This window comes from Panthera pardus, unplaced genomic scaffold (genome assembly GCF_024362965.1).
Source record: "Panthera pardus isolate Hobbes unplaced genomic scaffold, ASM2436296v1 HiC_scaffold_16, whole genome shotgun sequence".
NCBI lineage: Eukaryota > Metazoa > Chordata > Mammalia > Carnivora > Felidae > Panthera > Panthera pardus.
In genome coordinates, this window is record NW_026526721.1 from 156,459,068 (window position 1) to 156,485,993 (window position 26,926).

Consider the following 26,926-nt stretch of genomic DNA (forward strand, 5'->3'; position numbering starts at 1 on the left):
CTGTCTGGACGGCAAGCCTGACGCTTTCCCCAGCTCACAGCCCAGGCCACGGCTGCGGTGGCTGCTCTCCAGGCACCCTGGGACTGTCCTCCCTTTGCTTCCCTAGCTGATGGATGCCTTCTTCCCAAAGGAAAACCCACCTCGGGGCTTGTCCCAAATCTCCACGGTCCTAGTTTAAATCCAGCCATAGCCAATGAACCATTTTAATTTGGGGGTTTCAATTTATGCTCCCCACCTTACTCCCACTTCAATATCACAGTTGTAGATGCTCTTTTCAAAGAAGCCTTCCCATCCACAGTGTCTGCTCCCACTATCCAAAACTATAAATTTTCATCAATGTATCATGGCAAATTTCTCAGCACACTGCAAAAAAGTTATTCAAAAGCGCAGAACAATATTCTACACGTTAACTTCTAGAACAGCCATGGGAACTCACGTATCTATTACCTTCAGATAAGCACTGGGCAAAAGAAAGGACAAGCAACATCACTGCTAATATTCTGTGAACGCAACACAAGCTAACTCAAAAGGGGTCGCAAACACTATCATCCTTTGCCGGCCGTATCTACTCGAGTGAGCGCCGGGCTTGCGAAAGCATCCAGCGCTGGGCCCAGGGTGGGATGCAGGGGCTGAGGTGGTGCAGTAACGGGGCTATTACGTCTTGGTTAATTCCATGCCGTTAAAACGTTTTTTGGTTTTTTTTAAGGTAATGTGTCAGATCGGTCTATGGAGGTAGGTGAGAGTACACTGGGATAAGCTCTTTTGCCCTATCCTTATTCTCCTAACTAAGGCAGGAACACGTTAGACAGGGCCCCCTCTAATCTGAGTCAGGTTAAAGGATATCCAAACAATGGAGGGGGGAGGGGAAAGGGTGCTCATGGCCCCAGGCGCCAAATCACATGACCTCCCTCCACACGCACCTATGGGCTGACACTTGAGAGCAAAGCGAGTGTACCAGGTGTCCTCCAGTTTCTTCAAGGCTTCGTTATCATGCAGCGGGAACACCTGAATCACGAGGCCAGAGGTGAGCAATCTTCTCACTGTGAAGGCAAATGGTGCCAAGCTACATAAAACGGATCTGAGATTGCTCATGGCATGATACACTTTTTCAAATGCTGTGAAGACAGCCCAGGAAGGAAGCAGTGCTACGCAAAGATCACCGCCTACTACTCTGAAGGCAGATATTCCTTTGTTCTTCACCATGTAAACATCTTGGTTATTTTGACTATGGAAGCAATACAAGTTTACGTAAAATGTAAAACCATACAGAAATGTACAAATTAGAACTGAGAGACACCAGTTATTCTCTTCCTCCCACAGAAAATAACCAGCGTAAATAGCAATTTCATGCAATATCAGACTTTAAAACATACACCCATAAATGCACATTATAAAAACAAAAGTCGGATCATTCTACACCACAGTGTTCTGTAACCTTTTCTCACCCAGCAGTGTATGATAAATGGTTCTCAATGCCAATACCTGCAGACGTGAAATGTCCTTTTTAACGGTATCATCATATTCCCTTGTATGAAGTGCTATAATTTAATCCTCTGTTGAAAAATACTTGTTTCCCTTCCTTTTTCCTTTGCTATTATAAAAGGTAAAATTGTTATACACGTATCTTTTCCCACCTGCCCACTATTTTCTCATATACGTTTAGAAGTAGAACCGTTGGGTCCAAGAGCACACGTATTTTAAATTTAAACATCTACTATAAAACCGCCCCTAGAAAGACTTTACCAATCTGTCCCTCCCACCAAAGTGAAGGTAAGACAATGTTCAGTTCCTTTCATTCTTGTTGATACTGAGTATCTGCGGGATCATTTTCACCCTTTCTAATCTGATAACAAGGGCTTATGTTTACAAACAGCAAATGTCAAAATCAAATAAAATCATACTTTCAGCAGCCAGTCATCTGGTATGATTTTATCCGCTCGCACACATGGTGGAAAGAGGCGAGTGAATTGAACCAAAGACGATATCCCCTGGTGATAATAAATGAAAGCAGGGCATCCTCTCATCCATATACTTAGAGTGATTCACCGGGTGGGTGGGCGTTCGGGTCTTAAGAGGAAGTGTGCTCAGCAGGCAGGGGGAACTCTGAGGCAACGCCTTGTGCCATGTGCGGGGAGACAGAGTACTTCGCTCACAAGTTGCTGGTACAATCTCTAACAAAGAATATAGCTGGTGCCAAGTCGGAGTTTGCATAAAGAGAACATGCTCTGCTGTTTGCATCTACTGATAAGCTTGGAGTTCTCCGAGGTTTGCCAGCTCACCTCTCACAAGGGCTGTCTCCCTTATCTCCTATCTACCTCCTCACCAAAGACAAGTGACGGGCGTATTAGGCAACAGGTCCCTCAAAGAGGAGGGCAAAAGAATGTCTGCAGCATGGGGGGTGGGAACATGTTGTGTTTCATGTTGAAATACTACATATAACAAAGAGAGAGAGTATTCTCAAGACAGACGTCCTATCATAAACTCTTCAGAGTAATTTAAAGGTATAGCTAATTTCTTAGAAATGAGCAAAGAGGGGCGCCCGGGTGGCTCGTTGGTTGAGCGTCCAACTTCAGCCCAGGTCATGATCTCACAGTTCGTGAGTTCGAGCCCCACGTCGGGCTCTGTGCTGACAGCTCGGAGCCTGGAGCCTGCTTCAGATTCTGTGTCTCCCTCTCTCTCTGCCCCATCCCCACTCATGCTCTGTCTCTCTCTGTCTTAAAAATAAATAAAACATCAACAAAAAATTAAAAAAAAAAAGAAATGAGCAAATAATGCTAAATAGGAGAGATGTGATGCCAAAAGTGGGAAAAGTCTGGGTCTGGAAGAAAAATTCTTAATAGATGATTGTTACTATTATATCTCAGACATAAGTTATCAAAAAAAGTCTTAAAAAGCTAGGGTTGTGATGAAATCCTTAATGACTAAGAAAGGTATACACTCAAAACATGCACAGACACATTAATAAGGGGGGAAAGGTACATGGTTTAATTTATATTAGCCACTGGTGCCATCAAACCCATTTCTTAATATTTTTATTCTGAAGTGTTTCAGAGGGTTTTTCTTCAGCTCACATGGAAGTCAGTGACCCACAACGGTTCTGATTCTTCTCTCTCATTTGAGGATGCACAGCTGTACCTTATTCTTTCTTCCAGCATTATGCTTTCCAATTGCTATATCAAGTTATTCAACTGTGAACTGACAACATGTAAACTATTTTACTAAGTTCTTTTTAAAAAACTGACTGCATTCCACTACAGATGACTCTCGAGGCAGGCATACAAACCAGCTACTTCTAAAAATAGGACCGTGAACTGAAGGACCCAGAGAGAATATACAGCCTCATGTCCTAAATTACCAGGCTTCTCTTCACCATCAATGCCAAAAGCATGGTTCCAATTTCAGCTTCTAAAAATAGAGGCTTTGCTTTTAATCCTTTAACTTTCTCTTGTCAGCTAAGAATGTAATTCAAATGACCCTTACCTTCAAAGGAAAATATGATGCTGTGCCGGCCCCTTTAAAGATAGAAACTACTGCTTCTGCGAGGATCAAGATGGCAGAGCAGAGGATCCTGAGCTCACCTCGTCCAGACGCTCCGAGGCTACAACTACACACACAACAACCCTCTGAGAATGACCGGAAGACTAGCAGAACAGATCCTCTAGAGCTACAGGGAGTCACATCAAGAAGCACAGCAGGGGCAGAGAAGTGGTGCGATCAGGACCCACACCCCAGCATGGCGACCCACAAGTGGGGGAGATATCACATGTAGGGGGGTCCTCCCTGAGGACCGAGGGGTTCCAGCCCTCCATGGGGCAAACTTGCACTGGGGACCAGCACTGGGAAGATGGGCCCCCCAAATGTCTGGCTTTGAAAATCAGCAGGGTTTAATCCCAAGAGAGCCAGAGGGCGATAAGAAACCGAGACTCCACTCTTCAAAGACCCAGGCACCTACTCACTCCGAGACCCAGCGCAGAGGCAACAGTTTGAAAAGCATCTGGGCCATACGTGAAGGAGATTTACTGACTAACTTTAGGGCATGTGCCAGAGGTGCAGGAAACTGCAGGAATTTCCTCCATGAAGGGAAGCAGTGGCAGGTGCCTAGTACTGGTGAGAAACAGTTCTTTTATTTTTTTAAAGTTTATTGATTTATTTTTGAGAGAGACAGAAAGCATAAGCCCAGGAGGGGCAGAGAGAAAGGGAGACAGAAAATCCCAAGCAGGCTCTGCACTGTCAGTGCAGAGCCCGATCCGGAGTGGGAACCCACCAACAGTGAGATCGTGACCCGAACCGAAATCAAGAATCAGATGCTTAACCCACTAAGCCATCCAGGCGCCCCAAGAAACAGTTCTGATTCTCCTCTACCTTGCTAGCACTGTTAGCCCCACCCTCATATTCCCCTGCAGACCTGACCCACTTAACCCTCCCCTCCCTGGCAGGCAGCCCCCAAAGTGGCTCCCACCTTATCACACTCACCAGGTCACCTCCACCTTCACTGTCATTCCCCTAAAGGGGCTCCCACCCACCACGGGCCCACAACACTTGCAGCTCAGCCAGAACAGAAGGAAACACACAAAGGACACCACTGGAGCTCCGGATTCTGGTGACCAGCGGGAGAATGCACTTTTGGGCCCACAGTACACCTTCTACAGAAGGCCTCTCGCTCAAGAACAGACATGGCTGATCTACCTAATACACACAAGCAAACATAGAGAGGCAAGATGGGAAGAGCGAGGAATATGACAAAACCTCAGAAAACTCCGTGAAAAAGAGATAAACCATCTACCCGATAAAGAGTTCAAAGTAATGGTCACGGAGATGCTCATTAAGCTCAGGTGAAGAATGGATGAACACAGCAAGAACTTCAAGAGATTAAAAAAAAAAAAAAAAAAAAAAAAGATAAAAAGGGAACCAGAGACAAAGACTATAATAACTCAGTTGAAAAATACGCTAGAGAGAATCAACAGCAGATTAGAAGATGCAGAAAACTGGATCAGTGATCTGGAAAACAGGGTAATGGAAATGACCCTAGCTGAATGGCAAAAAGAAAAAAGAATTTCAAAAACTGAAGACAGTTTAAGAGACCTTCAGGACCTTAAGAGATCAAGGGTAATAACAATTGCATTACAGAGGTCCCAGAAAGGAAAGAGAAAGAGAAAGGGGCAGAAATCTTATTTGAAGTAGTTACAACTGAAAACGTCCCTAACCTCAACAAGAAAATATATCCATGTACAAAAAGGAAAGAGCCCCAAACAAGATGAACCCAAAGAGGTCCATACCAAGACACAAAATAATTAAAACGTCAAAAATTAAAGAGAAAATATGAAAAGCAACAGGAGATAAGCAACTAGTTACGTACATGGGAACACCCGAAATACGATCAGTTGATTTGTTACCAAATTTGGAGGTCAGGAGGGAGTGGCACAACATATTCAAAGCGCTGAAAGGAAAAAACCCACAAAGAGAAACACTCCCCAGCAAGGTTATCATTCAGGACTGAAGTAGATAGAGATAAAGAGTTTCCCAGACAAAAGAGTTCACCACTAAACCAGCTTTACAGGAAATGTTAAAGGGATTTAAGTAGAAAAGGCCCTAACTAGAAGAAAATTTTGAAAGAAAAAAATCTAACTGTAACAGCAAGCATATACCAGACGCGGTAGATTGACTGCTTACAAAGAGGGTATGATGATTAAAAGACACAAGTAGTAAAGTGAATGATATCTATGACAGTTAAGAGATACACAAGATAAAAAGACGCAAAATATGATGTCAAAAACATAAAACAGGGAGAGGTGAGAGTAAAAATGTAGCACTTTTAGAAAGCGTTCAAACTTAAGCAACCATCAACTTAATACAGACTGCTATACACATAGAGTATTATATGTGAACCTCATAGTAATCACAAACAGAAACCTATAATAGATACACAAAAAATAAGGAATTCAAACACAACACTAAAGAAAGTCATCAAATCACAAGGGAAAGGAGGAAAAGAAGGAACACAGAAGAACAAAAAAACAACCAAAAACAATTAACAAAATGGCAATAAGTACAAATCAGTAATTTAAATACAAATGGGCTAAGTGTTCCAAGTGTTATTTTATTCAAAAGATAAAGGGTGACTGAACAGGTAAATAAACAAGCCCCATCTATATGCTGTCTAAAAGAGACTCACTTCAGACCTAAAGACACATACAGACTAAATGTGAAGTGATGAAAAAAGGTATTCCATGAAAATAAAAATGAAAAGAAAGCCAGGGTAGCAATATTTCTATTAGACAAAATAGACTGTAAATGAAAGGCTGTAATAGACAAAGAATTACATAATAATTGAAAAACTCAATCCAACAAGAGGATACAACAATTGTAAATATCAATGCACCCTACATGAAAGCACTGAAATATATAAAGCAAATATGAACAGATTAAAAGGTAAAAACTGACAATAATACAATAAGAATAGGGGACTTTAATGCCCCACTTATATCAACAAATAGATCATACAGGCAGAAAATCAATAAAAAACAAAACCACACACACACACACACACACACACACACACACACACACACAGATGGTTTAATGACACATTAAACCAGATGGACTTAGCAGATACATACAAAAATTTCCATCCAAAACCAGCAGAATACACATTCTTTTGACATTCACATGGAACATTTAACAAGATAAATCACATAGTAGAGCAAAAACAAGTTTCAATAAATTGAAGGTTGAAATCTTATGAAACATCTTTTCTGAACACAACGGTATAAAACCATAAATCAACTACAATGAGCAACCAATGAAATCAATGAGGAAATAAAAAAAATACCTTGAGACAAATAAAAATGGAAGCACTACATTCCAAAATCAATGAGACTCAGCAAAGGCAGTTGTAAGAGTGAATTTTATAGCAGTAGAGGCTTACCTCAAGAAACCAAAAAAATCTCAAATAAACAATCTAACCTTACACCTAAATAAACTGGAAGAACAAAGCCCAAAGTTAATGGAAGGAAGGAAATAATAAAGATCAAAGTGGAAATAAATAAAATGAAGACTTATAAAACAATAGTAAAGATCAATGAAACTAGTAGCTGGTTCCTTAAAAAGATGAATAAAATTGATAAACCGGATTCATCAAAGAAGAAGGAGAAGAAGGAGGAGGAGAAGGAAGAGGAGGAGAAGGAAGAGGAGAAGGAGGAGGGAGAAAGAAAGAAAGAAAGAAAGAAAAGAAGAAAAGAGTAACCATATAAATTACAAAGGATTTTAAGAAACTACTACCAAGAGTTACATGATAGAAGAAATTGATAAACTCCTGGAAACATCCAATCTTCACAGAAGACAAAAGGGAAGAAAGAGGAAATCTAAACAGACTGATTACTAGTAATGAAACTGAATCAGTAATCAAAAAACTTCCAACAAACAAAAGTCCAGAACCAGTTTCACAGGTAAATCCTACCAAACATTTAAGGAAAAGTTGGTATCAGGGCACCTGAGTGGCTCAGTCATTTAAACATCTGACTTTGGCTCAGGTCATGATCTCGTGGTTAATGAGTTCACCCGGCATCTGGCTCTGTGCTGATAGCTCAGAGCCTGAAGCCTACTTGGGGTTCTGTCTTCCTTGCTCTCTGCCCCTCCCCCACCCTCTTTCTGAAAAATAAATAGACACTAAAAAAAGCTAAAGAAAAGTTAGTATCAATCCGTCTCAAACTATTCCAAAAAGTTAAAGAGAAAGGAACATTTCCAAATTAATTCTATGAAACCAGAATTACCCTGATACCAAAACCAGACAAAGATACAACAAAAAAAGAAAATCACAAGCCAGTATCGCAGGCCAGTATCAGGCCAGGATGCAAAAGTCCTTAACAAAATGAAAAACAAATTCAATAATACATTAAAAGGATCACGCATCATAATCAAATGGAATTTATTTCAGGGATGCAAGGATGGTTCAATGTCCTCAAATCAATTCACACAAAATTCACACATTCACAAAATGAAGGATAAAAATCAAATGATTATCTCAATAGATGCAGAAGAAGTATTTGACAAAATTTTACATCCATTTACGGTAAAAACTCTCAACCAAATGTGTATAGTGAGAACATACCTCAATGTAATAAAAGCCACATATGACAAAAAAACACAGATAATATCACACTCAAGATTAGGAATAAGAAAAGGATGTCCACCCTTCACCACTTTTATTCAATATAGTACTGGAAGTTCTTGCTGCAATAATCAGAGAGCAAAAAGGAATAAAAGGCATTCAAATTGATAAGGAGGAAGTAAAACTGTCACTATTTGCAGATAACATATTATATATAGAAAAACCTAAAGAATCCACAAAAATTAGATTAAATGAATTCAGTAAAGATGAATAATGTATAATTAATATACAGAAATCTACATGTTTCTATATACTAATAGTAAAATATTATAGGAAGAAATTAAGAAAACAATTCCATTTAAAACTGCATCAGAAAGAATAAAATAAATAGGATTAATTTAACTAATGAGGTGAAAGACCTATACTCTTGAAAACTTTAAGTCATTGATGGAAGAAATTGGAGATAAAAATAAATGAAAAGACATACCGTGTTCATGGATTAGAAGAATTAATATTGTTAAAATGTTCGTATTAACCAAAGCAATCTACAAACTCAATGCAATTCCTATCAAAATACCAATGGCATTTTTCACAGAATTAGAATAAATAACTCTAAAATTTGTATGGAACAACAAAAGACCCTGAATAACCAAAGCCATCTTGAGAAAGAAGAATAAATCTGGAGGTATCATGTTTCCAGATTTCAAACTACACTACAAAGATACAGTAATCAGAACAGTATGGTAATGGCACACACAGAAAAAGGCATATAGATCTATGGAACAGAACAGAGAGCCAGAAATGAACCCATGTAGATATGCTCAATTAATCTTTGCCAAAGGAGGCAAGAACACACAAATGGGGAAAAGACAATCTCTTCAAAAAATGGTGCTGGGAAAACTACAGCTACATGCAAAAGAATGAAAAAAGATCAACTACTGACACCATATACAAAAATAAACTCAAAATGGATTAAAAATTCAAATGTAAGACCTGAAACCATACAACGCCTTAAAAAACAACAACAACAACAACAAAAACAAACAAACAAAAAAACACAGGCAGTAGACTCCTGGACACTGGTCTCAGCACTATTTTTTTGGTTCTGTCTCCTCAGGCAAGAGCAACAAAAGCAAAAACAAACCATTGGGTCTACATCAAGCTAAAAACCTTTGCTATGCAAAGGAAACCATAAAGAAAACGAAAAGGCAACCTACTGAATGAAAGAAGATATTTGCAAATGATATATCTGATAATAGGTTAATATCCAAAATATATAAGGAACTCATACTACACAACAATAACAAAAAAACAAACAATCTGATTAAAACATCGTCAGAGAGAGCTTTCCCCCTAAGGTCAGGAACAAGACAGGGATGTCCACTCTCACCACTGTTATTCAATCTTAGCCTCTGCAATCAGACAACACAAAGAAATAAAAGGCATCCAAATCGGCCAGGAGGAGGTCAAACTTTCACTCTTCGCAGATGACATGACACTGTATATGGAAAACCCTAAAGATTCCACCAAAAAAAACCTGCTGGAATTGATTCATGAATTCAGCAAAGTTGCAGGATATAAAATCAATGCACACAAATCGGTTGCATTCCTATACACCAACAATGAAGCGACAGAAAGAGAAATCAAGGAATCGATCCCATTTACAGTTGCACAAAAAAACATAAAATACCTAGGAATAAATCTAACCAAAAAGATGAAAAATCTATATGCTGAAAACTATAGAAAGCTTATGAAAGAAACTGAAGAAGACACAAAAAAATGGAGAAAGATTCCATGCTCCTGGATAGGAAGAACAAATATTGTTAAAATGTCAATACTACCCAAAGCAATCTACATATTCAATACAATCCCTATCAAAAATAATACCAGCTATTCTTCACAGAGCTAGAACAAATAATCCTAAAATTTGTATGGAACCAGAAAAGACCCCGAAGAGCCAAAGCAATCTTGAAAAAGAAAACCAAAGGAGGAGGCATCACAATCCCAGACTTCAAGCTATATTACAAAGCTGTAACCATCAAGACAGTATGATACTGGCACAAAAACAGACACTCAGATCAATGGAACAGAATAGAGAAGCCTGAAATGGACCCACAAACGTACGGACAACTAATCTTTGACAAAGCAGGAAAGAATATCCAATGGAATAAAGACAGTCTCTTCAGCAAGTGGTGCTGGGAAAACCGGACAATGACATGCAGAAGAATGAACCCGGACCACTTTCTTACAGCATACACAAAAATAAACTCAATATGGATGAAAGACCTCAATGTAAGACAGGAAGCCATCAAAATCCTTGAGGAGAAAGCAGGTAAAAACCTCTTTTATCTTGCCTGCAGCAACCTGGTACTCAACACGTCTCCAGAGCCAAGGGAAACAAAAGCAAAAAGGAACTACTGGGACCTCATCAAAATAAAAAGCTTCTGCACAGTGAAGAAAACAATCAGCAAAACTAAAAGGCAACAGACAGAATGGGAGAAGATATTTCCAAATGACATATCAGATAAAGGACTAGTATCCAAAATCTACAAAGAAGTTATCAAACTCAACATCCAAAAAACAAATAATCCAGTGAAGAAATGGGCAAAAGACATCATAGACACTTCTCCAAAGAAGACATCCAGATGCCCAACCGACACGTGAAAAAATGCTCAACATCACTCATCATCTGGGAAATACAAATCAAAACCACAATGAGATACCACCTTACACCTGTCAGAATGGCTAACATTAACAACTCAGGCAACAACAGATGTTGGAGAGGATGCACAGAAAGACGATCTCTTTTGCACTGTTGGTGGCAATGCAAGCTGGTAGAGCCACTCTGGAAAACAGTATGGAGGTTCCTCAAAAAACTAAAAATAGAACTACTCTACCACCCAGAAATTGCACTACTAGGCATTTATCCATGGGATATAGGTCTGCTGTTTAGAAGGGACACATGTACCCCCATGTTTATAGCAGCACTATCAGCAATAGCCAAAGTATGGAAAGAGCCCAAATGTCCATCAATGGATGAATGGATAAGGAAAATGTGGTATATCTACACAATGGAGTATTACTCGGCAATCAAAAAGAATGGAATCTTGCCAATTGCAACTACGTGGATGGAACTGGAGGGTATTATGCTAAGTGAAATTAGTCAGAGAAAGATAAAAATCATATGACTTCACTCATATGAAGACTTTAAGAGACAAAACAGATGAACATAAGGGAAGAGAAACAAAAATAATATAAAAACAGGGAGGGGGACAAAACAGAAGAGACTCATAAATATGGAGAACAAACTGAGGGTTACGGGAGGGGTTGTGGGAGGGGGATGGGCTAAATGGGTAAGAGGAACTAAGGAATCTACTCCTGAAATCATTGTTGCACCATATGCTAACTAATTAGGATGTAAATTTTAAAAAATAAAAAAAAAATTAAAAAAAATAAATAAATAATAAAAAAAATAAAAATTAAAACATTAAAAAACATGGTCAGAGAACTGAACTTTTTTCCAAATAAGGTAGACAGATGGCCAACGGACACATGACAAAATGCTCAATACCACTAATCACCAGGGAAATGCAAATGAAAACCACAATGACGTATAGCTTCACGTGTGTCAGATTAGCTAGTATCAGAAAGACAAGAAATAACAAGTATCGGTGAGGAGGTAGTAAAAAAGGAACCCTACTGCACTGCTAATGGAAATGGAAATTGGTACAGCCACTATGGAAAACAGTATGGACGTTCCTCAAAAAATTGAAATAGCAATTTCATACAATCCAACAATTCCATTTCTGGGTAGTTACCTGATGAAAAGGAAAACACTAATTCAAAGATACCTGCACTTCTTTGTTCAATATAGCATTATTTGCAATGGTCAAAATGAGGAATAAACCCAAATGTCCGTCGACAGATGAATGGATAAAGAAGACCTACTACATAAACATACCTACAAATGAATGTTACTCAGGCATGAAAATACAGTGAGGGGGAGGAGTTAAGGTGGCGGAGTACGAGAGGACCCAATGCCACCCTCATTCCTTGAAAACATCTAGATAAATATCAAATTGCATCTGAGGACTGAATACCCAGGAAATACATCTGAGGACTGAGAAAACAAACTGAGTAACTACAGGAAGGAAAGAGACCACATCCGAGAAGGTAGGAGATGCAGGGACCTGATCTGGGGGAGAAGAGAATCACAGGTGCCACAGGGCAAAGAGAGTCCAGATCAGGGAGAGAGGAGGGGGGAGAGAGAGAGAGAGAGAAAACAAAACGCAGGGCACTGAACAACAAAAACCCTGTCAAGGAAAACAAGAGGGGCTGATTATTCTAAGTTTTTGTGAGCAGTGGAGCTCAAAGTCTGAGGTTTCAGAAGTCTGTACCAAGGTGGAGCCTGGCAGGCCTAGAGGTCTCCTATGGAGGAGGGCAGAGGCCTGGGAGTGGACAGTGTGTTCTCCTGGGTTGCGCTGGGAGAGACAGTTCTTCTTGGAGTGCATTTGGGAGAGGTAGCATTGCCTCTCCGGGGACAAGAGAGCCGGGAGAGACACCTGCTGAGGGCAGCTAACCTGGATGCGGGCTCTTTACTGGCTTTAGCATAAACTTTAAGCCCCTGGACAGTTGAGCAACTGCCCTTCTGTGACAAACCAGCACCAGCCAAAGCATGGCAAGACCCTCCCCTAGAAGATCAGCACAGGTAGAATCCCTAAAATCTGAAATTGTGAAACCCAGTCAGCACGCCTGAGATGGGAGCGCTGCATCACCGGGTGGGCAGGTGGCTCGGAAACAGACCAGCTGAAGGCAGGGGTCTGAGGAAAGCCTGGGACAAACGAGAGGAGATCGTGTGCTCCCCTGTGAGGGCTTCCTGAACAGCAGTAAGTGCGAATTCCCCTCTCCGGGGACAATAAAGCCGGCTGATGCCATTTTTATCCCTGCCCGTCAGCACAGGCAGACTTCAGCGAAAATCACAGTCCTCACGCTGGAGGCTTGAGTCACTCACACCAAGCCCCACCCCCTGAACTCTGAAGGTGCCTCTGAACTAGGGCGAGAGTGCCTGAGAGTCAGAGCAGCAACAGGCCCCTCCACTACAAGACCACCACAGACCACCTCATGCACCAAATCTCCTGACCATAAAGTGCTGCAAAACTTCAGCTCTCAGGGAAAGGGCATCTGGCTTCTTTTAAGAAGTAGACCAAAACACACCTAATTAAAACTCACCACACAGTGGACAAGGTCCAAACACTCCCCGCTGCAGAGAACTGACCTGAGGTAAAGAACAGCCAAAAAACAACAGTAGAGTACACACAGCATACGCCAGAAACACCTCCTGAAGTGCCAAACCCTGGGCAGCATATGACTTCTTTGATATATAGTCATTATTCTCTGGAGCAGGAAACATAACAGGCTTTCCTGAAACACAGAAAACAGAGACCTAGACAAAATGCCCAGGTGGGGGAATTTGTCCCAAAAGAAAGAATTAGAAGAGGTCACAGCCAGGGATCCAATCAAATCAAATATAAGTAATAAACCTGAACCAGAATTTAAAACCACCACCGTAAGGATACCAGCTGGACTTGAGAAAAGCACAGAAGACACCAGGGAGTCCTTTACCGCAGAGGTAATGGACCTAAAACTAGTCAGGCCAAAATAAAAATGCTAGAACGAAGATGCAAAATAGCCTAAATGTAATGACAACAAAGATGGAAGAAGCAAAGGAAGGAATCAACGATATAGAAGATAAAATTATGGAAAATAATGAGGCTGAAAAGAAGAGGGGAAGAAAAACACTGGATCGTAAATATAGACTTAAGGAACTCAGCAACTCCTTAAAGCATAATAGTATTCATATCATAGGAATCCCAGAAGAAAAAGAGAGGGGAAAGGGGGCAAAAGGTTTATTTGAGAAATTACAGCTGAAAACTTCCCTAATCTGGGAAAGGAAACAGACATCCAAATCCAGGAGGCACAGAGAACTCCCATCAAAATCATAAAAGTAGGCCAACACCAAGACATGTTGTAGTAAAATTTACACAATACAGAGATAAGGAAAGAATCATGAAAGTAGAAAGGGAAAAGCAATCCGTAACTTACAAGGAAAGACAAATCAGCATAGCAGTAGATATCTCCATAGAAACCTAGCAGGCCAGAAGGGAGTGGCATGACATATTCAATGTGCTAGATGGGAAAAATATGCAGCCAAGAATACTTTGTCCAGCAAGGCTGCCATTCAGAATAGAAAAAGATATAAAGGTTCCCACACAAACAGAAACTAAAGGAGACCATGACCACTAATCTAGCCCTGCAAGAAATATTAAAGGGGACTTTTTGAGTGGGAAAGAAAGACCAAAAGCAACAAAGACTAGGAAGGAAAGAGAAAAACTCCAGAAACACCAACTTTATAGGTAATACAATGACACTAAATTTATATATGTAAATATATGTGTGTGTGTGTGTGTATACATATATAAGTAATATTATATATTATATATGTATAATGAATATTATATATTCACCCTGAATATATAATTATATATATTATATACATAATCACCCTGAATATAAGTGGACTACACGCTCTCATCAAAAGAAAGAGAGTATTAGAATGGATAAAAAAAAAAAGACCCCTCAATATATTGCCTACAAGAAACTCATTTTAGATCTAAAGATATCTGCAGACTCAAGGTGAGAGGATGGAGAACGATTTATAATCCTAACGGACGTCAAAAGAAAGATGGAGCAGCCACACTTATATCCAACAAACTAGATTTTAAACCAAAGACTGTAACAAGTGACAGAGAAGGGCACTGTATCATAACAAAGGGGTCTACCCAACAAGAATAATAATTATAAATATTTATGCCACCAACGTGGAAACACCCAAATATATAAATCAATCAATAACAAACAAAAAGAAACTCACTGATAACAATACAAAAATAATAGGGGACTTTAACATCCCACTTACAGCAATGGAAAGGTCACCTGAGGAGGAAATCAACAAGGAAACAATGGCTTTGAATGACACACTGACCAGATGGACTTAATAGATATATTCAGAACACTTCATCCTAAAGCAGTGAACTACATGTTCTTTTCAAGTGTACATGGAACACTCACCAGAATAGGTCAGATACTGGGTCACAAATCAGCCCTCAACAAGTATAAAAAAGACTGAGATCATAGTATCATGCATAACTTCAGACCCCAAAGTTATGAAACTTGAATTCAAAGGTAAGAAGAAATTTGGAGACAGCGCAAATACATGGAGGTTAAAGAAAATCCTAGTAAAGAATGAATGGGTTAACCAGAAAATTAAAGAAGAAATTAAAAAATGCATGGAAGCAAATGCAAGTGAAAACACAACAGTCCAAAACCTTTAGGATGCAGCAAAGGCGGTCCTAAGAGGGAAGTATATTGCAATACGGGTCTACTTCAAGACACATCTCAAATAAAAAACCTAAAGCACACCTAAAGGAGGTAGAAAAGGAACAACAATTAAAGGGTAAAGCCAGCAGAAGAAGGGAAATAATAAAGATTAGAGCAGGAATAAACAATATGGAAACCAAACAAACAAAAAAAACCCCAGGAGACCAGAGCAACAAAACTAAGAGCTAGTTCTTGGAAAGTATCAACAAAATGGATAACCCCCCAGCCAGACTTATCAAAGATAAAAGAGAAAGGGCCAAAACAAATAAAATCACAAATGAAAGAGGAGAGATCACAACCAGCATCAGAAAAATACAAACAATTATAAGAGAATATTATTAAAAATTATACGCCAACAAACTGGGCAATCTGGAAGAAATTGACAAATTCCTAGAAACACACAAACTACCAAAACTGAAACAGGAAGAAATAGAAAATCTGAACAGACCCATAACCAGCAAAGAAATTAAATCACTCATCAAAAATCTCCCAACAGATGAAAATCCAGAGCCAGATGGCTTCCCAGGGGAATTCTACCAGACATTTAAAGAAGAGTTAATACCTATTCTTATCAAACTGTTCCAAAAAATAGAAATGGAAGGAAAACTTCCAAATTCATTCTACGAGGCCAGCATCACCTTGATTCCAAAATCTGACAAAGACCCCAGCAAATTATAGGCCAATATCCTGAATGAATCTGGATGCAAAAATTCTCAACAAAATAGGAGCAAATCAAATCCAACAGTACATTAAAAGAATCATACTCCATGATCAAGTTGGATTTATTCTTAGGGTGCAAGGGCGATTCAATATTCACAAACCAATGTGATACACCACGTTTATAAAAGAAAGGATAAGGACCATATGATCCTCTCAATAGATGCAGAAAAAGCATTTGACAAAGTAGAGCATCCATTCTTGGTAAAAACCCTCAACAAACTAGGGATAGAATGAATATACCTCAAAATTATAATAGCCATATAAGAAAGACCCACAGCTAATATCCTCAATGGGGAAAAATTGAGAGCTTTTCCTCTGAGGTCAGGAACAGACAGGGATGTACACTCTCACCACTGTTATTAGCACTAGAGGCCCTAGCCTCGGCAATCGGATGATAAAAAGAAATAAAAAGCATCAAAACAGGCAAGGAAGAAGTCAGACATCCACCATTCACAGATGCCATGATACTCTACGTAGAAAACCTGAAAGGGACACCTGGGTGGCTTACCCGGTTAACGAGCTAACTCTTGCTGTGGGCTCAGGTCATGATCGCACGGTTCATGAGTTTGAGCCCCACACTGGGCTCTGTGAAAACAGCATGGAGCCTATTTGGGATTCTCTCTCTGCCCCTCACCCCACTTTCATACATTTTCTCTCTTTAAATGAATAAATAAACATTAAAAAAAAAGAAACCCTGAAAGACTCCACCACCAAAAAATTGCTAGAACTGATACATGAATTCAGCAAAGTTGCAGGATACAAAATCAATGTACAGAAATTTGTTGCATTTCTATACATCAACCATGAAGCGGCAGAAAGAGAAATCAAAGATTCGATCCAATTTACATCTGTACCAAAACCATAAGATGCCTAGGAATAAACCTAACCAAAGAGGTAAAAGATCTGTACTCTGAAAACTATAAAACACATATGAAAGAAACTGAACAGGACACAAAGAAATAAAAAAAATCACATGCTCATGGGTTGGAAGAACAAACATCGTTAAAATGTCTTTACTACTGAGAGCAATCTACACACTCAATCTACAATCCCTATAAAAATAACACCAGCATTTTTTACAGAACTAGAACAAACAATCCTAAAATTTGTATGGAACCACAAAATATCTCTAACAAAGAAATCCTGAAAAATAAAAGGAAAATGGGAGGTATCACAATTCCAGACTTCAAGCTGTATTATATATTACAAAGCTGTAATCATCAACACAGTATGGTACTGGCACAAAAACAGACACTCAGATCAGTGGAACAGAATGGAGAACCTAGAAATGGGTCCACAAACATAGGGCCAACTAACCTTCGACAAAGCAGGAAAGAATATCAGATGGAAAAAAGACTGTCTCTTCAGCAAGTGGTGCTGGGAAAACTGGACAGCGACATGCAGAAGAATGAACCTGGACCATACACAAAAATAAACTCAAAATGGATGAAAGCCCTAAATGTGAGACAGGAAGCCATCAAAATCCTCGAGGAGAAAGCAGGCAACAACTTCTTGGACACTGGCTGTAGCAACTTCTTACTAGACACGTCACTGGAGGCAAGGGAAACAAAAGCAAAAATGAACTACTGGGACCTCATCAAAATAAAAGCTTCTGTACAGCAAAGGAAACAATTAACAAAACTAAAAGACAACCTATGGAATGGGAGAGAATATTTCCAAATAACATACTGGATAAAGGGTTAGTATCCAAAATCTATAAGAACTTATCAAACTCAACCCCCCCCCCAAAAAAAAAAACCAAAAAATTCAGTTAAGAAGTGGGCAGAAGACATGAATACACATTTTTCCAAAGAAGACATCCAGATGGCCAACAGGAACACGAAAAGATGCTCAGAGTGCTTGGGTGGCTTAGTCGGTTAAGCATCCAACTCTTGATTTCAGCTCAGATCATGATCTCAAAGTTAGTGAGATCATGCCCTGCTCACGGACAAGGCCTGCTTGGAATTCTCTCTCTCCCTCTCTCTCTCTCTCAAAATAAAATAAATATTTTAAAAAATGATGCTCAGGAGCCAACATGGCGGAGAAGTAGGGGGAATCCATACTTCCCGTGTCTCTCAAACAAAGAAGTGTAGAAGCCAAAGGACTGAACACCAGAGCCCGGACGGAAAAGACTGAATCTACTGGGAAGAAAATGGGAAAGCCGGAAAAAAGATAGGTGGGCGACTGCCAACTGGGGGAGATTTAAAAAAAGGCCTTTGGGCACGGAGGGGAGGGACCCCTTCTGCAGAGAGACAAAGAGAAGAGAAAGGGCGGCTGGGGAAGTGTCGAACCGGATCTGGACAGGAGAAAGACCCCGGACCCTGCAGCTGAGACTGAGAGGGATCGAACCCTAACTGCGGGGCTATCTCCAGCCTGGGGCCAGCTCCCCCGCGCACCTAGGGAAGAGGGGAGCCAGGCCTGGGTGCGGTGGCAGGTTAAGGGCTCGGTCCGCACTTGGAGGAGGTGGTTCCCTCCCTGGAGGGCTGCGTGGCAGTGCGGAACCTGCCTGCAACCACCACCCCGGGGCTCGAGGCAAGGGCCGTGGCTGGGTCTGCAGTAGGAGAAGGCCGTCCTCCCCGAAGTGCAGCGGCACAGACAAAGCCACCGGCAGCACACGTCGCCACCCTGAGCGGCGCTTCCCCAGCGCCAGAGCGCAGGGAGCAGGATCTGAATCCTAGCCAAGCGCAGGGTCAGGGGAGCCGGCGGACAGAGAAGGACCGCCCCGTCTGCGCTCGGGGCACAGTGAGGACGACTCAAACGGAGTCCTCCGGTCCGCTGGGTGGAGAAGAGACTGGGGGATCACCATTCGCCCCTCAACCCCACCAAGGCGGGGCCTCAGGGCCCCCCCCCCCCCCCGCCCTCACGCAGTAGTGGGGGTGGTTCCAGATTACGCCAAACCACGCCCCTTTGCACCGCGTACCTGCGTATCCACCGGAGGGGCCCTAGACCCTGCAGACAGCTATTCCCGACAAGGTCTGCAGCATTGCCTGGATTAACTCTAGGTCAATTCTGCATGTAGAGACATATCCTCCCCCTCCCCCCCTTTCTCCTCCTTATCTCTTCCGTCCCTTAGGCTGGCTACTCTGCTCATTGGTCTCTCTGAACAGGCATGTTTAATCCATTGTCTCGATACACGTTCTCCACCTCCTTCTTTATGCTCCTTTCTCTCTCTTGGAATAATTAAGCCACATAGTTTCTCTGTCTGGGTAACTTAATCTTCGTTAGGTTTTCCCTGCCCCCTTCTGTATTTTCCTTTCTCTCTCTCTGGATTAAGCCTTTTAGTCTCTCTGCATAATCAAGGTGTGTTTTTTCTCTCTTTGTGTGTGCTCTTCCATCAGGACCGTCTCCCCCCTCTTCTTTAGTCTTTACTTTTTTGTTTTTGTTTATTTGTGTTATTTGTTTGTTTGCGTGTTTCTCTCTCCTGTTTGTCTGTTTTCCTTTCCAGGGCTACTCCACGGAACAAATCAAAGCACACCTGCTGGACGGTCCAAAATATCACTACAAATAGGGTAATAAAATAACCAAAGTCACAACAACAGAGAGCAAGTAACAATCTCCGGAAAAACACCTCCAGAAGGGCCAGGCCCTGGACACGGTATGACCCTCCTTTAATATAGCAGTGCTCGCCAATGCAAAGCACACAACAAGCTTTTAAAATGCACAAGGGACAGAAAATCAGCCGAAATGACGAAACGGAAGAATTCTCCTCAAAAGAAATTCCAGGAATTAGCGACAGCTAGCGAATTGATCAAAACCGATTCAAGCAATGTAACGGAACAAGAATTTAGAATAATAATGATAAAATTAATTGCTGGGCTTGAAAAAGGCATAGAGGACAGCAGAGAATCTGTTGCTACAGAGATCATGGGTCTAAAAAAATAGGATGAATTTAAAAATGCTATAAATGAGGTGCAAAATAAAAAGGAGGCGGCCACAGTGCAGATTGAAGAGGCAGAGGAGAGAATAGGTGAGTTAAAAGATAAAATTATGGAAAAAGAGGAAGCTGAAAAAAAGGATAGAAAAATCCAGGAGTACGAGGGGAGAATTAGAGAACTAAGTGACACAATCAAACAGAGCAATATCCACATCATAGGAATTCCAGAAGAAGAAGGAGGAGGAGGAGGAGGAGGAGGAGGAGGAGGAGGAGAAGGAGGAGGAGGAGGAAAAGGAGGAGAAGGAGAAAAAGAAGAGGAAGAGGAGGAGGAGAAGAAGGAGAGAAGAAGAAGAAGAAGAAGAAGAAGAAGAAGAAGAAGAAGAAGAAGAAGAGGAGGAGGAGGAGGAGGAGGAGGAGGAAGAAGAAGAAGACAACGACAGAGAAAGGGGCTGAAGGTGTACTTGAACAACTCATAGTTAAGAACTTCCCTGATCTGGGGAAGGAAACAGGCACTGAAATCCAAGAGGCACAGAGAACTCCCTTCAGACGTAACTTGAATCAATCTTCTGCACAACATATAGTGAAATAGGCAACATACAAGGATAAAGAGAGAATTATGAAAGCAGCTAGGGATAAACAGGCCTTATCATTCAAAGGTAGATACATAAGGGTAGTAGCAAACCCATCTACTGAAACTTGGCCAGAAAGGAATGACAGGAAATCTTCAATGTGATGAACAGAAAAAATATGCAGCCAAGAATCTTTTACCCAGCAAGTCTGTCATTCAGTATAGAAAAAGAGAGATAAAGGTTTTCCCAAACAAAAACTGAAGGAATTCATCACCACTAAACCAGCCCTACAAGAGATCCTAAGGGGGATTCTGCAAGTGAAATGCTGCAAGGACCACAAAGTACCAGAGACATCACTACCAGCATGAAACCTACAGATACCACAATGACTCTAAACTCGTATCTTTCCATAATAACACTGAATGTAAATGGACTAAATGCTCCAACCAAAAGACACAGGGTATCAGAATGGATAAAAAAAAAAAAACAAGACCCATCTATTTGCTGTCTACAAGAGACTCCTTTAAACCTGAGGACACCTTCAGATTGAAAGTGAGGGGATGGAGAACTATCTATCATACTACCGGAAGTCAAAAGAAAGCTGGAGTAGCCATACTTATATCAGACAAACTAGACTTTAAATTAAAGGCTGTAACAAGAGAGGAAGAAGGGCATTATATAGTAATTACAGGGCCTATCCATCAGGAAGAGCTAACAAGGTAACAGAAGTGAAACAAGGGCCCTGAATGATATATTGGATCAGGCAGACTTGACAGATATATTTAGAACTCTGCATCCCTAAGCAACAGAATATACTTTCTTCTCGAGTGCACATGGAACATTCTCCAAGATAGATCACATACTGGGTCACAAAACAGTCCTTCAAGAGTGTAAAAGAATTGAGATCGTACCATGCACACTTTCAGACCACAATGCTATGAAGCTTGAAATCAACCACAGGAAAAAGTCTGGAAAACCTCCAAAAGCATGGAGGTTAAAGAACACCCTACTAAAGAATGAATGGATCAACCAGACAATTAGAGAAGAAATTAAAAAATATATGGAAACAAATGAAAATCAAAATACAACAATCCAAATGCTTTGGGATGCAACAAAGGCAGTCCTGAGAGGAAAATACATTGCAATCCAGGCCTATCTCAAGAAACAAGAAAAATCCCAAATACAAAATCTAACAGCACACCTAAACGAAATAGAAGCAGAACAGCAAAGACACCCTAAACCCAGCAGAAGAAGAGAAATAATAAAGATCAGAGCAGAAACAAACAATATAGAATCTAAAAAAACAGTAGAGCAGACCAATGAAACCAAGAGTTGGTTTTTTGAAAAAATAAACAAAATTGATAAACCTCTAGCCAGGCTTCTCAAAAGCAAAAGGGAGATGACCCAAATAGATAAAATCATGAATGAAAATGGAATTATTACAACCAGTCCCTCAGAAATACAAGCAGTTATCAGAGAATACTAAGAAAAATTATATGCCAACAAACTGGACAACCTGGAAGAAATGGACAAATTCCTAAGCACCCACACACTTCCAAAACTCAAACAGAAGAAATAGAAAACTTGAATAGACCCATAACCAGTGAAGAAATTGAATCAGTTACCAAAAATCTCCCAACAAATAAGAGACCAGGACCAGATGGCTTCCCTGGGGAATTCTACCAGACATTTAAAGCAGAGATAATACCTATGTTTCTCAAGCTGTTCCGAAAAATAGAAAGAGAAGGAAAACTTCCAGACTCATTCTATGAAACCAGCATTACTTTGATTCCGAAACCAGACAGAGACCCAGCAAAAAAAAAAAAAAAAAAAGAGAGAGAACTACAGGCCAATATCCCTGATGAATATGGATGCAAAAATTCTCAACAAGATACTAGCAAATCGAATTCAACAGCATATAAAAAGAATTATTTACCACGATCAAGTGGGATTCATTCCTGGGCAGCAGGGCTGGTTCAGTATTTGCAAATCAATCAACGTGATACATCACATTAATAAAAGAAAAGATAACCATATGATCCTGTTAATCGATGCAGAAAAAACATTTGACAAAATTCAGCATCCTTTCTTAATAAAAAACCCTTGAGAAAGTTGGGATAGAAGGAACATACTTAAACATCATAAAAGCCATTTTGAAAAGCCCACAGCTAATATCATTCTCAATGGGGAAAAACTGAGAGCTTTCCCCCTGAGATCAGGAACACAACAGGGATGTCCACTCTCACCGCTGTTGTTTAACATAGCATTGGAAGTTCTAGCATCAGCAATCAGACAACAAAAGGAAATCAAAGGCATCAAAATTAGCAAAGATGAAGTCAGGCTTTCACTTTTTGCAGATGACATGATATTACACATGGAAAACCCGATAGACTCCACGAAAAGTCTGCTAGAACTCATACATGAACTCAGCAAAGTTGCAGGATACGAAATCAATGTACAGAAATCAGCTGCATTCTTACACACTAATAATGAAGCAACAGAAAGACAAAGAAACTGATCCCATTCACAATTGCACCAAGAACCATAAAATACCTAGGAATAAACCTAACCAAAGATGTAAAAGATCTGTATGCTGAAAACTATAGAAAGCTTGTGAAGGAAATTGAAGAAGATACAAAGAAAAGGAAAAACATTCCGTGCTCATGGATTGGAAGAATAAATATGGTTAAAATGTCAATACTACCCAAAGCTATCTACACATTCAATGCAATCCCAATCAAAATTGCACCAGCATTCTTCTCGAAGCTAGAACAAGCAATCCTAAAATTTGTATGGAACCACAAAAGACCCCAAATAGCCAAAGTAATGTTAGAAAACCAAAGTGGGAGGCATCACAATCCCAGACTTTAGCCTCTACTACAAAGCTGTAATCAGCAAGACAGCATGGTATTGGCACAAAAACAGACACATGGACCAATGGAATAGAATAGAAACCCCAGAACTAGACCCACAAACGTATGGCCAACTCATCTTTGACAAAGCAGGAAAGAACATCCAATGGAAAAAAGACAGTCTCTTTAACAAATGGTGCTGGGAGAACTGGACAGCAACATGCAGAAGGTTGAAACTAGACCACTTTCTTACCCTATTCACAAAAATAAACTCAAAATGGATGAAGGACCTGAATGTGAGACAGGAAACCATCAAAACCCTAGAGGAGAAAGCAGGAAAAAACCTCTCTGACCTCGGCCACAGCAATTTCTTACTTGACGTGTCTACAGAGGCAAGGGAAGCAAAAAGCAAAAATGAACTATTGGGACCTCCTCAAGATAAAAAGCTTCTGTACAGCGAAGGAAACATTCAACAAAACCAAAAGGCAACAGATGGAATGGGAGAAGATATTTGCAAATGGCATATCGGAGAAAGGCTTAGTATCCAAAATCTATACAGAATTTATCAAACTCGACACCCAAAAAACATATAATCCAGTGAAGAAATGGGCAGAAGCCATGAATAGACACTTCTCTAAAGAAGACACCCAGATGGCCAACAGGCACATGAAAAGATGCTCAATGTCACTCCTCATCAGGGAAATACAAATGAAAACTACACTGAGATACCACCTCACGCCGGTCGGAGCGGCTAAAATGAACAAATCAGGAGACTATAGATGCTGGAGAGGAAGGATGTGGAGAGACTGGAACCCTTAGGTACTGTTGATGGGAATGTAAAATGGCACAACTGCTATAGAAAACAGTATAGAGGTACTTCAAAAAATTAAAAATAGCAATACCATGTGACCCAGAAATTCCACTTCTGGGTATATACCCAAAATAATTGAAAGCAGGACCCTGAAGGGATATTTGCACACCCATGTTCATAAAAGGACTATTCTAAATAGAAAAAAGGTGGAGACAACCCAAGGGTCCACTGACGGATGAGTAAACAAGCAAAACGTGGCATACACGTGTACACACACACACACACACACACACACGCACACACACACACAGGAATACTATTCAGTCTTTAAAAAGAAGGAAATTCCAACATATGCTACAACATAGACGAACCTAGCAGACAATGCTAAGTGAAACAAACCAGTCACAGAGAGAGAAATACTGTATGATTCCACTTATTTGAGTAGTCACAACCATAAAGACAGAAAGAATGGTGGTTGCTTGGGCAGGGGGCCAGGGGAGAAGGCAGAGTGATTGTGTAATGGATACAGAGTTTCAGTTTTACAAGATGGAAGGAGCTATGGAGACGCATGGTGAGGACAATGTACAATATTCTAAATATAGTTAATACCAGTGAAAATCTTTAGATTTTTTATCTTCGATCTTTAAATTTTATGTTATGTGCACTTTACCACAATAAGAGAAAGAGAGTTAAGAGACACAACCACCATACAAAATGGGTGATCTATGACTGGACCTTGGTTTGAACAAACCAACTCTAATATATATTTGATGACAACAGGGAAAATTTGAACGTGGACTGCTTCCCAGGCATCTGTCCTGCTGGGTGAAGCCTGGAAGGTAGTATTAAACCGACTACACAACACAGTAGCTTATATGTTTAAAGTATATTTGGGCAGCAAAAATGCTCTGAGGCCTTGCCACCCTGGGGGGTGGGAGGAGGAGGCAGACTTGGAATTACACACTGTAATGAGCACTTTATCTGCAAACTAGTATTCTCTTTCAGACGGGATGACAGAAAATCACAAAACTGCAAGCTGCTGATGTGCATTCAGGTATCATGTCACTCTGTGACTCTTCCTAAGCCTTGTTCCCATGTGCTCACCCACTGAAAGGGGAGGAGATGGAAAGAGGGCTCCAGGAAAAGACAATGGCTCCCATTTTCACTCCTCATCTGGGCATAATGTAAACTTTGCTAATCCGTGTTGCGTAATACGCATATGTGTTCACACCCAGTTTTAAGCAAACCAAATGCTGTGAGGTCTTGGTAAATCAGACGCAGGGAACCACCCGGAACAAACGTATTGATCTAAAGGTGCAATATGACGAAGCTCTAATGGCAAAAGGCATGTTCATGAGCATATGTTATTACACAGCTCTGTATGTTTGTCAGTAAGAGAAAGACACAAAGCTTCTTTAACTTGTTATTCATCCGCTAAGCAAAAACAAGTGCATCAGAACACGTGTCCGTGAAGTGGCTGACAGCATGACTTACATAGCGACTTTCCTGGATACAGCTTTGCCTGGGGGTAACCAGGGATCATCTTTTCATCTCTGGCTCTAAGATTTTCGAGTTCATGTTTGATAATGAATTGACATTCTGCCATTGTGAGGAAGTCATCATTGTCATCTAAATGAGGACAAAAAATTTCCAGTTATTTTCTCATGACGGCCAAAATAAAATTAGTAAGATTCAAATAACCTGGGGTTATAGAAATGAGGACATAAACAATAAATAAATAACAACAAGGAATAAGCAAAGTATAAAACTCCTAAATTAAATAGAACATAAAGCGCCTTTTTATAAGAGTAAATTACCGTTTGCCTTCACATAATACAATCCTTCGATCACTGTACGATGGCTCCCCCTTATCCAGGGTTTTGCTTTTTGCAGTTCGTTACCTGCATCAGTCATGGTCCAGAGGTGATGACCCGCCTTCTGCCCTATTGTCAGAAGGTCAGTGGTAGCCTGATACCACGTAGCAATGCCTAGTTCATTCACCTCACGTCGTCTCAGCAGGCAGGAGCTGAATCATCTCACATCATCACAAGACCAGTGCACACAGTAATGTAAGATACTTCGAGAGAGACCACATTTGCGCCATTTTTCTTACAGCAGATTATTACCATTGTTCTATTTTAGTATTGTTGTTGTTGATCTCTTACTGTATCTGGTTCATAAATTAAGCTTTACCATAGGTATGCACATATAGGAAAAAACACAGCCCATACAGGGCCCAGTACTGTCTGCTATCTCAGGTATCCACTGGGAGTCTCGGAATGTATCGCCCACAGCTAAGGGGAGCGAGGGACTACGGTCCTGGTTCTTATATAACAGGGTACAAATATCCAAATGGCAGACACCTGCTTGATCTCATTTAAGGCCAATGAGCAGAATTCTAACACTATCCTAACTAGGGATGGAACTGAAGTTTGCCTACATGACAAATTCTCCTCCTTCAAACTCTTCAGCCCAGGTTGTTCCCTTCTGGAGTTGAATATTCCTCCCATAAAATTGGGGGAAGACAGTCTGATAAGAAAACAGTGCTGTTTTTTG

The 26,926-nt window shown here is 40.5% G+C and overlaps 1 protein-coding gene across 7 annotated transcripts in view; it reads right to left on the minus strand.

The window, feature by feature from the left end:
• The window catches only part of ANO10 (anoctamin 10), a 283,194-nt gene that overhangs the window by 193,724 nt on the left and 62,544 nt on the right, over window positions 1-26,926 (minus strand). For all 7 annotated transcript variants that reach the window (XR_008422657.1, XM_053904132.1, XM_053904133.1 and 4 more), the window contains exons 4-5: window positions 25,865-25,999; window positions 921-1,040 (exon numbers count right to left, since the gene is read on the minus strand). Coding sequence is in view for 6 of the 7 variants with exons in the window: in XM_053904132.1 (XP_053760107.1) it covers window positions 921-1,040; window positions 25,865-25,999 (255 nt within the window). In the remaining variant the exon portion in view is untranslated. The remainder of the gene's footprint in view (window positions 1-920; window positions 1,041-25,864; window positions 26,000-26,926) is intronic.